Genomic DNA, 13,877 nt, shown 5'->3' with positions numbered 1-13,877 from the left:
AGGAGGGGGGGGAAAGGGAGGGAGGGGGGGAGCAGGACTGAGAGACGCCTGGCAGGCAGCAGCGGGCAGAGAAGCTGGTGTACCTGGATCCCGCAGGATGTTGCTCCCCAGCTGTCCTGCAGCTGACAGGGGGCTGCTGACCACGTTCCCTAACGCCAGGCTCTACTTGATGAGCCAGGCAGCAACCCCCCCGCTGGGCAAGAGGTGGGAGGCCAGCACACATCAGCCCCTGGCCGGCCGCTGGCTAGCTGCAGGAGCGCACTATTTACAGCACCAGAGCCACAGTCCTGCTGTCTTCTCCTCCCCCAGAGCCCTGGGAAGCAAGCTTATGACGCGTGGGTTCACGGCAAGTCATCCACCCCTCCTCTTGGGGCAAGCACCGCGGTGGCCCGGCTCCAGCCGCTGCCTCCGCGTCAAAGGAAAGGAAGAGAGAAGCTCGCCGCGCCAGCCAGATGCAGAGCCAGGAGTAAGGATGTGCTGGCAGGGAAGAAAGCTGTCCCCGGGCTACCTGCGGCTGAGTAGCAAGTCTTAAGAGGGATTGAAACAACTGGATCAGTTTTTATTCAGCTCACTCACCTAAACAGACGTGTAAACAAGAAGTGACAAGGAACTGGAGGGACATGGTGTGCGCACCCCGTGTCACGCACCGCTTGGGTGGAGGCTGAGCTATGTCTGCCCTTCCAGACATCTGCACTACCCCCTGCCTGGGGGTGCGGGCAGAGATGCCAGCCAAGCCTCCTGGAGAGACAGGGATCTTTACAGATTGTTTTTATTGATTTTCTTTTTGAAGCTGTGGTATCAGCATTTGCTGGTGTGGCGATCCCCGGAGGCGTGCTGCATTGCTACAGAGCAGCCCTTTGGCTGGGCGGGATGGTCCGACAGGCCGGCAGCCAGCTGGCGTGCCCAGTTTGTTACGGAAGAGGTCACCTGTTCCTGGTTCTCTGTAAACCTGAGCTGTTTCTTCCCCGGTCCCCCAGCTCCCCCAGCAGTCATTGCGGAGGAAGAGGGATGCCCCGCGGGTCAGTGACTTGACCCTCTTGCAGGTTCTTGACAAGCTGAGCCAGCCAGCGCTTTGTGGTGGTGTCATCCTTCAGGACCTGAGCGAAGGTGGTGTCCTTCAGTTGGTCAGGAAGGCACTGCCTGAGAGCTTCACGTGCCCTACATCAAGAGACAAGAAACGGGGCCCAACAAATAAACTCACAGGGGCAAGAGGGGAGCAAACCCCACGGGGACATGACGCTCCTTTTGCTTGGGGGTCTCCCTGGCAGGGCCAGCCAAGGAAAGCACCGAGCAGCAGCACACGGCGCTCGGCCAGCCAGCCCAGCTCCCATCCCTCACACTGGACCCCACCGAGCCGAGTCCTGTGCCCTGACACCCATCAGTCAAGAGCAAGGCGATGCCAGGAGAGGCTGAGACAACAAATAGGTACCCAGCGGCTCTGGGCAGAGCTGCTGATCAGCCGAGGGAATACAAACCGATTTCAAGCTGAATTGCATCTATTGACTTCTACTGCCAACAGCTCTCACGATGCAGAAGAGGGAGGGAGAGCACAGAGTACTTTCCACACCTCGGTCCCTCCCTCATACCTAGTCCAAGCCACATTTGAGTTCAGGTGGTCATAACCTGAACAGCTGGAATATGCACAAGCCCCAAACCGTCACTGTTTCTCCCACGTACCATAAAAGCTCCTGGGACTAGCAATAAAAAAAAAAACCCTAACAAATCAAAAAACCCACCCATTTTCCACACTGAGCTAAGGCTGACAGAAGGACAGGCAAGAAACCTTGACTCTCCCCCAGGGCAGGCACTGTGGAGAATTGCACTTCCAAGGCAGCGGGAGAAGTCCCTGCCCAGACTCCTAAAATGTTTACCTGGGGTTATCGGAAAGGCGAAGGTAGCAGCGGACGACATGTTTCAGCAGCCGTGCCGATGGCTCCTTGGAGAGCTGCAGGACCATTTTACCCTGTTTGACAAGAGGCCAGCGCCACCAGTTAAAGTCTTTGTAAGAACAGCTTCACAATCAGCAGAGACTGGGAAAGACCATTAAATCAGTCACCCTGGCTTCCCACGCATCACAGCCCATTACCTTTCATCCAGATACTCCTGCACGGAGCCTGGTGCTCTGCTCGCCAAGATGCCTTTGAGAAGAGCAGCTAACCAGGACTTGGAAAGGATTCTCCTACCAGCTCTGGGAAAGCTTGTTTCATCTCTACTTGGTTTTTACCTCCCCAGGACTGTTTAGTGGGGACTAAAGAGAACCTGGGGTTTCCTCCTTGTGGAGGAAGGCAAATATATCCCAAACCCTTCGATAAGCTCAGGCTGAGTCACCCCGTGAGGTGTGTTTCGAAGCTCTGCAACACTCCCTGTTCTCATCTGCACTGCCTTCATTTCAATGCCCTTCTAAAACGTTAACTACAGCCTGGGAAGACAGGCCGAAGGACTGGGCTCACCCACACCACATGGATAGTAAGGTCCACATCTGGTCTTATCACACACCCAAAAGCTGTATTTTCTTTTTGTGCTACATCCCTCATTAAGCCATTACTGGGAAGGGAGACCAGGGCAGATCCCCCCGGCACAGCCTCCCCTTCCTCACACTATGTAAGACTTTGCACATGGTTGCACCTTTGAATGCTTAGCGAACAGTGTGGACACCTTCACACACCCACTTTGAAGGACTTCCTCACGTTTAGGAGTTAATCTGGTCTGCCCAACAAGTTGGACGTTTTTCCCTGTAAAATCATACTGGCTAGCACTAATTGTTTTCTTCATTAGCCAAATTCACCTGTATTTGGATATTCGGGCAGTCAGCAATAAGCAGGGTCCCCTCAACTGCCCTTGTGCAAGCTTCCTGTTCTCAGCAATTCCCAGGAAACCAATACATCTTCGAAACACAGAACAAGAAGCCAGAGAGCTCCTCAGACAGCTCTTAGATGGGCATTACTAACTTGCTCTTTTAAAAGCATCTAATACTTGCATAACATCTTACTCCATTATCAGCAGACATGGAAGTAAATCATTGCCTCTAAGAGACAGGAGTACGCTATCCCAATTTTTTGAAACAGAACAGAAATATCTATGAACATTTTCATTTTTCTCTGTAGCATTATGGAATATTAATCATGTCAGTGCTTCACCCACTGGTGGGATTATACCACAGCTAGGATTTCTCCTGTGCTAACACAGCTTTACAGGCCCACATCCTTCCATGTTTGTACCCTTCCCAGCCACAGATTCTTCCTTGGTCTCCCCTTCCCTCCCTTCCCCTACCCCAGGGTTTCTACTCGCATCCTTCATTTGCCCCCAAACCAGATGTACTTTCATCAAAGCCGATTCTTTTCTTGAATGCAAAAATCATGTCACATTGGATATTATGGACATCAGCTCATAATCATTCATATTTTGCTGTTTGTGGGTGAATTAGGAGGTAACATCTTCTTTACGTTTGGGAAAACAGACAGACAAATAATTATTCCCAATGAAAGCAGCGACGTTTAGGCACAGAACCAGCACTGCAAAGCGCTTAACTTAATGCTGCATTTTCTTCTCCTGAGACTGCTCTTTAAAAAGCAAACAAGCAATCACTAGAAACAGAAGGAAGACAATAGCTATTCCAGGGCAGATATTATTTCCCCTCGGTGAGCTCAAAGATAACAAAGCACAAGTTGGGACTATTACTCCCTGGGACGAACAAACTGTGAGCACTCAAACTTCTCCTTCACAGGGGACAGGGAATGAACAAAAATTGTCTGCTCTCTCTGTGTTCCAACACAAGAATTAAGAGTCATAAGTAGCAGCTAGCAGGAGCCAGGTTCAAAGAGGAAAAAAAGGAGGTTGGCCTTCCAGGCAGCAAACAGAAAACCCGTGAAACTCCTTGGTAAAGGACTCTGTGAATGCAAAAAATTTCTGTGTGTTCAAAGGGAGGACAGGACAAGCACTGGGGGTTACTGCATAGAAAACCAACAGAAATCCAAAGCTGAAAACAGCCGGCAGCTGTGAGACTGTTACAAGAGCAAATATCACAAATGCTTGCCCTGCTCTTACTCCTTCGCTCAACCTGCTGCTCTTTCAACCTGCTGTGGGAGACAGAGATGGGAAATGGATCCATGGTCTGAGCCGTGTGATCATTCTTACATAAAATTAAATCAATTCACATCAAATTAACAATGCTGAAAACTCTCTCTCTTCTCTGGAGATGTTTACTCACTTTACCTTGGGGACTAAGTACATTACAACTAACATGTTCTCTTGGCATGCAAATCAGAGATATACATAAGAAACAAGTGGGAGCAGAGAGCTACAGTGTCGCAAGCAGTAAGCCCAAGAACAATTTGCCCCTCTCATCCTCTGCTCCAGCTAGAGAGCAGTGAAGTAGCTGCTTAAAAAAAGTGGCTGCTGGAGCACAGTTTTGTCTTTTTTTTTTTTAAAGAGAGTAAAAAAATCTTACCAGTATCATGGCAACATGGGAAAACCGCTCGTAAGTCTGACAGATATATGCCAGCCCTGTGTCATCCAGGAGGATTTTCTGAAGAATAAAAGTAGCAACCTAGAATGGGGAGAAAGCAGAAAAGAAAGCATATAAACAACTTATCTAACCTGAAAAGGGACAGCCTTTGTGCTGTGTTCTTTTCAAGGCAGTCCCAGAGCTGAAAGGCCTTTCAGCAGGCAGTAAATGCTCTACTCAGGAAAAGTTTAAAGCCAAAAGAAAACGCAGGACACCACACAATGCTTGGCATCTCTGGCTAGAGAGACGGACACAAAGCAGCGTGTACAAGACGACTGGATGCAGGTTGCATAAGACAGCAACTACTGCCAGACCACTCAGGACAGACTCAGGATCACGGGCACACTACTCTAGTCAAGGAGCAAGAAGCAGGAGAAGGATCTGTCCCTTGGTCCTGCCATCTAGCTGGAAAGTGGATTCTGGTTTTCATCTTAAGCGTTACATCATGAGATACATGAAAGTTACTCTGCAGAGGAGGGAACGGGTGTTGAAAGCAGCAATATCTCTCCCAGCTAAACTACCAGGCTCAGGAACTCCAGCTTAGTTTGGTGGGTTTTTTGAGGAGGTAAAAACTGCACCCAGAGTGGCCCCAGCATTTACAACAGAACACAAGCCAACTCTGCAGGCTACTGGCTGCCTGGTCAGTCAGAGATAAATAACAAGTCTTAATTAAGACAAAAAGAGTAGGTACCGTTTTGGAGAGCTCACTGCCAGACTCCATAATGCGTAAGCACAGGGGGATGATTTCTGTCGTCAACAAGAAATTTATCACTTCTTGCTCATCAGTTTTCACCAAGGCCCCTTGAAGGAGAAACAAAGAGCAAAATCAATAAACGATAAATTGTTTCCAAAAAATCTCACCATTCAAAGAGGGCCTATGCTGTGTCCTCCCTGGGAATCATTAAGTCGATGCAGAGCAACCATCATCCTAAATATGCTGCAGCCCATGGCCGGAGAAGCAATCATTTTGGCAGCATAAAAGTAATGAAGCTGGGTTTGGGGGTTGTTTGTTTTTCAGAAAGGGGACACATTCTTGGCTCTTCCCCAGTGGTAAAAAGAACACAAGAGGATCATGTCACCCACAGCAACCTCCGGGAAAAAGAAATGCATTTTAAGACCCTCTTTTATGCATTGAGAGAGAAATGTTTTGAGCAGAAAGAAGAAAAAAAAAAAAGTATAAGGGGAAGACAGGGAAAATACACCCAAATCAATCAGTGACAAAAACCCAAAGACAGCCCAGTCTGCACCCGCCCATTCCAGTGTCTAGCTGGCTGCACTGAGAGGGAAGGCTCAATAAGTCTGTAGGCACTTGTAGTCACAGGAAACATATTTTTGGCAATGCACCCAGACTTCAGTGTTTTGTTATTAGTGAAAAGCCCAGCTCCTACACTCAGAGGAACCTGCCTCCACAACTGATGGAAAAGGAGCAGCCCCTCCTGTTAATACTACAGGATTCAGAAGACCCCAGTAAAAAGAGACCTGTCATTTTGGTCGAGCAGGTGTCTATACCCACAGTGTGAACTGCATCCAACTTGATAAGAAACAAATGCTCCAGCGTTAGTTCAGCCACTTACCGATCACTCCGAGGCTCGTGAGCCGCAGGTACTCAAAGGGACGGGTCTTGCTAACTGTGTGCAAGAAGGGGTACAGGAAGAGGGGGATATGAGCTGCCAGAAAAGCTGACCTGTAGGAAAAGGAGAACACCCAAAATGAGAGACAAGGAACACAAAGCAAGCACACAATTCAGCATTACTGTGCAGAGCATTAGACTGCTCCTGACAGACACCATTGCTGCTGCTCCTCAAAAAAGGGTAACGGTTCGTTCTCTGATGGAGAGGTGTAAAGTAAATTTTGCCCTGGCTGCAGCACAGAACCTAAACTGTCAGTTACCTGCATCACTGCTTCCAGCTGACCAGGAACAGAGCACATCCTGTTGTTTTTATTACCTCTTCCTGCCACCAAGACCCTCTGCCTTGCACATTCACTGCTGCATTTCACCTTGCAGGCTCCCGTGGGCAGGGACAGTCAGCCACAATGCATGTGCAAAGCACCTGCAGGACAAATCCAGACCGGCTGATCCCTAGGCACAGTTTAAATGTACACAGCCACCTTTTCCCCAGGAGTCCTCACACTGCCTTCTGACCTGAAAAATACAGACTGCAGGGAGAAGCCTGGAGACTGTTTTGCCAGCAGAGGGAAGCTCTCTTGCGCAATCATCCAACATTCTTCCTCCGTTTTCAGTTTTCAAACTTTAAACGTAAAGGTGTGTGGCGTAAAATTACTCTATTTCTTTGGATGTCACCTCACGGAAGGTAGCTGTTTAACACTACTTTGCAGCAGCTGAAAAAAAAACTTACGCTATGCAGCACTTTCTTCTCAGTGGGAACAGAAGCATGAGATCATGGATCTCTGGGTAGTTTTCTTCTGAGTTTTAGCTAATGATTTTGGCTGAACTAACATCATCTTTTCCCTGGTGACATGGGCTGGACACAGAAAAAACTGAGTCAGACACTGGCTGATGACTCCACACATGGCTCTGCTACTGCTCCCTTGCCACACACAATCTCTGGGAAGGACAGTCCTGCTCATTCCACTCTTTGGACAGCTGGTCTAAATAGCTGTAAGCTGCTGGTCTAGATAACTGTAAGCTCATTAAAACAAGGATCCTGCATGCAGCACTCAGCACAAAGGCACCCTTATCTCTGGCTAAGCTCCCAGGAGCTGCCACAACCCAATGTTTTAGGAATTTGCAGGATCTCAGGATGATCCAGGGAATGCAATGCATTTAGGATCACCATAAAGCTGTCATCCTGATAATCCGTGAAAGCAGCAAGCAGCTGCCTATCTTCCAGCTCTATCCTCTGTTCCACTTCTCTTGGTAAAAAAGAAGAGAGGAGCTTACGTGCTTCTGGAGTCAAACGGACAGGCTGAGATGCCAAAATCAACACCTTAGAAAACTCATGCACTTGGAAACGCTTACCTCGTCTCAGGATGCGATGCAACACACTGTAATAGAGCTAGAGCATTGCATACTCTGTTGGACTGATGGGCTGTCAAAGTCGGAGGGTTGATCGATGGATAAATATTTACAATTTCCTAAAAATTAGCACATGAAGAAAAGTTAAAGGAGAAAACCACCAGAAAGCTGCACCAAAGCACTTGCCCAACAAGGAACTATGACGACAGGAGATGATAGTGTGCTTCCACCAAGCATCACTTTGAAATTACATGGCAGCTACCACGCTTCCCAGGCAAGGGCAGAGCTGGGTCAGAGTCCATTTGACAAGGAGTCACAAGAATACATTCTAACCTTAATTTCAGTAAAAAAGGGGTTCATTTGATTTCCTGGCTCTTTACTAGTATAGGAACTGCTTTGTTTTGAACTTCCAAATTGAAGAGGAGTGTAGTTCCTGTGCCTAGAGGCAGAGCACACCCACTCCATTCATAATGTAGCTGCGGGTACTCTTCTAACTCAATGTAAGGGAAGCAGCTGAGGGCGAGAAATCTGATTCAGAAATCTGCCTGCTTCCAACTATAGCTCCCTTCTAATTTTCTTCACTTGTTTCAGGGCCACTCCGAGAACAGCCTGACATTGCCAATCTTGCATGCTTCTTTCCTTCTGCGAAAGAAATTACCAGATTTGCCACTGAGAGACAGCCAGTCATCAGCTGTAGAGTAGTTTCCCCGCTCGGTTTAACATGAAAAGCAGGTACGTTCCATTGCAAGGATCTCTGAAGCAGTGAGCAGTGCTCCATTCCCCTGCTTCCTCCCCTGCCCTTCCAGCAGGCTCCCTGCAAGGGCAACCTTCTGACCAGGAAGTGCTCAGGCTTTTGCAAAACAAATCAAACCTTAGAGATCTTAGAAGTAAGACTGTTGTGGCTCTGCTATGACATTGTATGAAAATAAGCAGAATGTGATCCACAGGAAACTCATGCACCCAAGAACTTGCCTGCTACCCTTCCAACGATGCAAGCTAATTAGAAATCTTACAGTCTCTGCACACATCACCTTGCTAGTGACGATTAATGGCAAATGGGCTCCCCACATCTGCTCCCCTCACCAAATGATCCAACATACATCATACTCCCAGCAATGGTAACAGAGGAACCCACCAGTGCCTCCCCAGATCTGCCCCATGGATGCACAAGCTCTGCAATGTGCTGGTGCTGCACCTTGGAATAAAGATGCTGCCAGTCCTACCCACCTGAAGGAGCGCTGCGATTGTGCCAAAGGAGTGCCACAGCATCGGGGCAAGGTCAGCCACAGACTCACGCTTCTTGCTCAGCTCCAGCAGCGCATTCTCCCGCGTCTCAGGGCTGGACAACTCATTGATCCACTGGTAGATCTTTTCACGGTCAACCTGAGCCAGCGCTGGTGGCACAGGCTGGGAGGGAGACAAGAAAACTTCAGTCCAAACATTTTATTCAAATCTCACCCAAACCCTTTCCACAACCTGGCAGATAAACAAAAAAGTGCTCAAGAAACTCCTGACTGGGGGAGGGAGGAACTAAAGCTGCATTAAGATGCTCTGGATATGGATCCCCTCCTTAGATTAGTCTTACTATTTCACTTGTTTGAAACACAAAGCTTTTACTTTCTGTTCTGACTAATTAGGACAGTCTTTCATAATCTGCCTGTCAAGTAATACCTTGTAACTTCATTCAGCAATGTAAGAGAGCCATGTTGCTGCCTGTCTCCCAGGGAGGTCACACATACTTTAGCCAGCCATAATTTGCCCCACCTGCATTTAGCACGCATTCATTTCATGCTTCAAGCGCAAGCTTCCGCAAATTCAAAGACAGACACTACCTCTACAAAAACATCCATGACATTGGAACCTGCCAGCGGGATTCACCCAATGTACATGAGAACAATATTCATACAAATACTAGAAAAATTCTCACTACAACATCAGCATGACACCATGCACAGCCAGTGACACCTGCTGTTAGAGATGTCTATCCCATGCATCTTGTTTACAAGCATGGAGCTAAAAGGGAATTTTTCAAGACTGATTTTGTGCAAAAAAATCCTGTTAAAAATAAACCCAGAGAAGGGCAGATCTGTGTTCACAGTCAAGGTACATTTTCTGCTATTCAGGAAAAATGCATGATTTCTCTTCTACGTTTCTTGGAACATCAGGGAAAGAACAGCATCAAGGCCAACAAGTTTTCAAGCCAAAAAAACAAGGGAGGGCTGGGAAGGAAAGGAAGAGAAACAGAGACTGTGGAATTGTAGCATAGTTTCTGTGGAGAGGTCAAGGCATGAGTCCTTCAATGAAAGTTTGTCTCTCACCTCTGCTGGCAGAAGCAGCACTCAAGGTGGAAACAAACGCTCAGCAGGCTTCCCAGGGAGGCAGTTTGGTGATTCAGATAGAAAATTTTTGAGGAAGATGAACACCAACATTAAAACTTCCTGTGTGAACACTTCCAAAAGCCAGTTCAGAACTTATCCAAACATTCTGCCACAGCGTTTACTACTGAAGTAAAGCACAGCCCTGTTGGTAAGCTGCTGCTCCTGAGCTAGCCTGCACACAACCAGCTCAGCATCCCCACGCGTCCGGCAATCACAGCTGGGAATGGAGTGTACTTATTTCCCCCTTTTTTTTTTTTTTTAAACACAGACTAAAATTCTTCACGCGCTTACCACAACAGATGTGAGCGCTGCCTGCACCACACTGACAGCAACATTACTACTAAGCAGCTCATCACTGAGGCACTGAAGAGAACACAAAGGAGTTCAGGAATTGAAAGTAGCTGGAACCAAACCTGAAACCATACGCCAGAGGCAGGCTCCCAGAGGGATGAAGGGAGACTTTTTACGCTTTGGTAGACACCTCCAGAGCTTTCTGTCTCTATTTCTGCAAAAGTTTCCCTCCTTCATTCATCCACTTATTATATCCATAGTCATGTCCAAAGAGACTTTTCCCTAGCTGTGGGATTTCTCTCTCCGCTAGCCATTTCCATCATATTATTTAATTTACATGTCTATATATAACCCAATGTGTCGTTATCAATGCCTACACTCTTAGAGCTCAAATACCTTTCTAGCTGTTCATCTCTCCTCCTATCCTCTTTTTTTCCTTCTACTGTCTACTCAATTTTATTTCCACCCCCCCCAGAACTTCACACTAAATTAGTAATCCTCACAAATTTATTGTGCTCTTACAGTTGGGAGTGCAATTCCAATGGCAACTCCAACACTGGAGCTGAGAAAGAGGGAGACAGTGAACACATCTCATTTGTTTTCATTTGGGATGGTGGAGTGACAAGCAGTGTAGCAATAATGTTGTTGTAATTGCGTTATCTAAAGCTTCCATCTATTTTTCTAGACTCACTGGAAGTTTCCGTTCCTGTAAGCTTAAATACATCGACCCTTTAAAAGCACAATCATGTGTTTGTGGTCCCTAGAGAACACTAAGTAGATTTTCCACACAATTAAGTTTATGATGTCCAATATCTGTCTTAGCCAGAACCAACGGATTTTCACAGGCTCTACAGCTGCTCCTCTAAGTTCAAATTGAAAGATATATTTTTTCGTAATTTCCTACTTTATTGTTGTTCCCCCTTCTCCCTCTAAAACCTAAATTCTGGGGAACCCTGAGGGCTACACATAAATCCTGCAAGCTCCGAGACAGAATCCTACCAGGCAGACTTTTTTTTGCACATAGGGAAAGCAAAAGTTCTCAACACAGCACAAACCAGCCACCTCTGCATCATGCAAGACCTTGTAACACCTCCCTCAAGAGAAATGGCATCACCTCAAACATCCACACCCGATCACATCTATAATGAACTGGATTTAGGTAACTAGCTTTCCTCTGCCTAATTGAGCAGCTGCTGCTAGGCACATGGATAAAAGCACTGATCAACTGAAGTATTGACTAACTGGATACCTGTGCTTTTTAAATTATTTTGATAGATCAGCAACTCAAAGTGAACTCTGAGCTTCAACAGCAGTCAATTAGCTGGTTTGAGTTGGGCTTTCGATGCCTTACTGCTAGTTACAGTTACACTTATTGGTTTTAGCCTGTTCTTGAGCCCCTAGCATGTTATGCTGTCTTCTGGTCTGAAATAGAAGTGTCAGCTCTGCCACCAGCATCACTGTTGTCATGGTTTCAGCTGGGATAGAGTTAACTTTCTTACTAGCAGCTGGTACATTGCTATGTTTTAGATTTGGGACCAAAGCAATGTTGATAGCACACTGACGGTTTTGGTTGCTGCTAAGCAGTCATGGCCTCTTCTGGTCCTCACACCACCCCACCAGCGAGCAGGCTGGGGCTGCACAAGAAGCTGGAAGGGAACACAGCAGGGAGAGCTGGCCCCAACTGACTAAAGGGATGTTCCATACCATATGACGTCATGTGCAGTATATAAAGCTGAGGGAAGAAGAAGGAAGGGGAGAGGGGATGTTTGGAGTGATGGCACTTGATTTCTCAAGTAGCCTTTATGTGTGACAGAGCCCTGCTTCCTGGGGACGGCTGAACATCTGCCTGATGATGGGAAGCAGTGAATGAATTCCTTGTTTTGCTTTGCTTGCGTGCATGGCTTTTGTTCTACTGTCTTTATCTCAACCTGTATGTTTTCTCACTTTTAGTCTTCTCATTCTCTTCCCCATCCTGATGGGGGAAGACAGCGAGCAGCTGCGTAGTCCTGGCTGCTGGCTGGGGTTAAACCACAACAATTGTATAGAGACCAATGCTCTGGCTCACCACAGCTTTACCACGACAGCATTCACAACACCTAAAGGGATTCCTCAGCCAATTTATGACCCTACTAAGAAGTAATATTATTTACTGCAGCTCCCAAGCACTACTCCAGAGCCAAACACCCTTCCCTGACACCTCCAGCCTAAGCACACTAACCAACTGTGGTAGGAAACACTTCAATACAGAACTACCAGGTGGCATGAATTATGTATAAATTAACTACACATTCAAATGAACCCCCAAATAAAGTTGATTTCTATTCCTGAAACCAATAAGTTTGTTAAAATTGTCTTTAAAAAAAAGTTCTTTTTATCAAGAGGTGACTAGAACACAGAGGATTAATGGGAGATAAAACAGACCTCACACATTTCGACAAGCACTTAGTAATTACACCGCTATAAAAATGTAAATGCTGATTAAGAGAGTTCTCTATGATCTTGCATACCCTTCCATGCTCCAGAAAGTGTTACTTTAAATCAGAAGTATTTACCAGCACTCCAAGAACCAATTTAAAGTCACAAGCGCTTAAAGTGGAAAGACTTAAAAAGTTCTCTCAATTCTTGTTCATAAGTACTTTACTCACTTTTGTTAGTCCCAGCAGATCCTTGAGCTAAGGTCATTTGAAAACAGCTTTAACTGCTGGTCTTGCAATACACTTCCCAAACCCAATACACACCAGAGGCTCAATCAGCTCTAGGTCTTACACACACAATGAACATGCATTTAGAGAAATGAAAAACCAAAACAGAAGCCCACTCAGATGGCAGATAAGATGCAATAACCACACACAGTCAAACTCAGCTCCCATTTTTGAACCCAACCAGGCCAAGGCACCCTTTTCACTCCCACCAGCCTGAACACCAGGCAGCATCCCATCCCACCACGGCAGCTTTCTGAGGGGGAGGAGGGCAAGTGAGTACTACAGACGGCACTGCAAGGGTTGCGGGGGAAAGGCAAGAAGCAAGAGGCGGTTCTCTTCCTTTCCTCCCACTTGCCTGCCGCCCTGAGGAACTTTCTGCTACCTCTTCTTTCCTTCTGCAGTCAAAACCAGAAGTAAAAGAGCTCCCTAGAGAACTGAGTAGGCGGCTGTGTGCGCAAGAGATGTCCAGGAGCAGGGAGGGCAGGCAAAAGGAGAGAAAAACCCTACATGCTACACACCGGGCAGGAGGCACACAGCCCGGGCAAGCAGCAGGGAAGGCCTCCTAGACGCTGGGCGAGCCACCCCGTCCCCACGAGCAGCAGAGCGAGGCACGGCCGCCTCGGGGAAGCGCTGAGAAGTCCTGGAGGAGCGGTCGGAGCAAGGAGGCCTACCCGCTACCAGAGGCGCCCCGCCACTGAGGCGCTGAAAGGAAGGAGGCCGCAACCCCCCCACGGCCCCGCTCCCCGGCGCGGCTTACGCCACCCGGGGTCCCGTCTGCAACCCCACCCGCACCCCACCAGGGCACGGAGCCGCCCCTCACCGCAGCCGTGGCCAAGCTGTGCATGGTGGGAGCGGTGCTCGGTGCCGGGCCCGCTTCAAGAGGCCGCCGCCATCAACTCGGAGCCCGCCCTGACCCCTCACCCCGCGCGCGATGGCTGCCGGGAGAGCGGCGGGCGGGAGGGGCGGTGAGAGCGGGGGGGCACCGCGAGCGGGGGGGCACCGCGCGTGCGCGCGGGCGGGGCGGG

The 13,877-nt window shown here is 48.0% G+C and overlaps 1 protein-coding gene across 2 annotated transcripts; it reads right to left on the bottom strand.

Annotated features, from left to right (window-relative positions):
• Positions 1-532: 532 nt before the first annotated feature.
• Positions 533-13,803, bottom strand: RQCD1 (RCD1 required for cell differentiation1 homolog (S. pombe)). Of its 2 annotated transcripts, none has more exons than XM_014954725.1 (8): positions 13,673-13,803; positions 8,709-8,888; positions 7,485-7,600; positions 6,079-6,188; positions 5,196-5,305; positions 4,448-4,546; positions 1,872-1,963; positions 533-1,164 (listed from the first exon to the last, which is right to left on the bottom strand). In XM_014954725.1, exons 1-8 carry the CDS (start codon positions 13,694-13,696, stop codon positions 990-992), a joined length of 906 nt encoding a protein of 301 aa, XP_014810211.1. In that variant the 5' UTR covers positions 13,697-13,803; the 3' UTR covers positions 533-989. The 2 variants fall into 2 exon arrangements, with proteins under 2 accessions (XP_014810211.1, XP_014810212.1); XM_014954726.1 differs by having other exon boundaries at positions 533-1,158.
• Positions 13,804-13,877: the final 74 nt, after the last annotated feature.

This window comes from Calidris pugnax, unplaced genomic scaffold (assembly GCF_001431845.1).
Source record: "Calidris pugnax isolate Ruff unplaced genomic scaffold, ASM143184v1 scaffold103, whole genome shotgun sequence".
NCBI classification, from domain to species: Eukaryota; Metazoa; Chordata; class Aves; order Charadriiformes; family Scolopacidae; genus Calidris; species Calidris pugnax.
The sequence above is the reverse complement of the archived record's forward strand: the minus strand, read 5'-3'. Positions and strand labels throughout refer to the sequence as shown.

Excerpts from the sequence above, each read along its gene's own strand:
- RQCD1 (XM_014954725.1), bottom strand. The coding sequence starts at position 13,696 with ATGCACAGCTTGGCCACGGCTGCG. Across the intron at positions 6,189-7,484 it reads GCATCGCATCCTGAGACGAG|GTCAGCTTTTCTGGCAGCTC; the intron begins GTAAGCGTTTCC and ends CTTTTCCTACAG. Across the intron at positions 5,306-6,078 it reads CACGAGCCTCGGAGTGATCG|GGGCCTTGGTGAAAACTGAT; the intron begins GTAAGTGGCTGA and ends TTCTCCTTCAAG.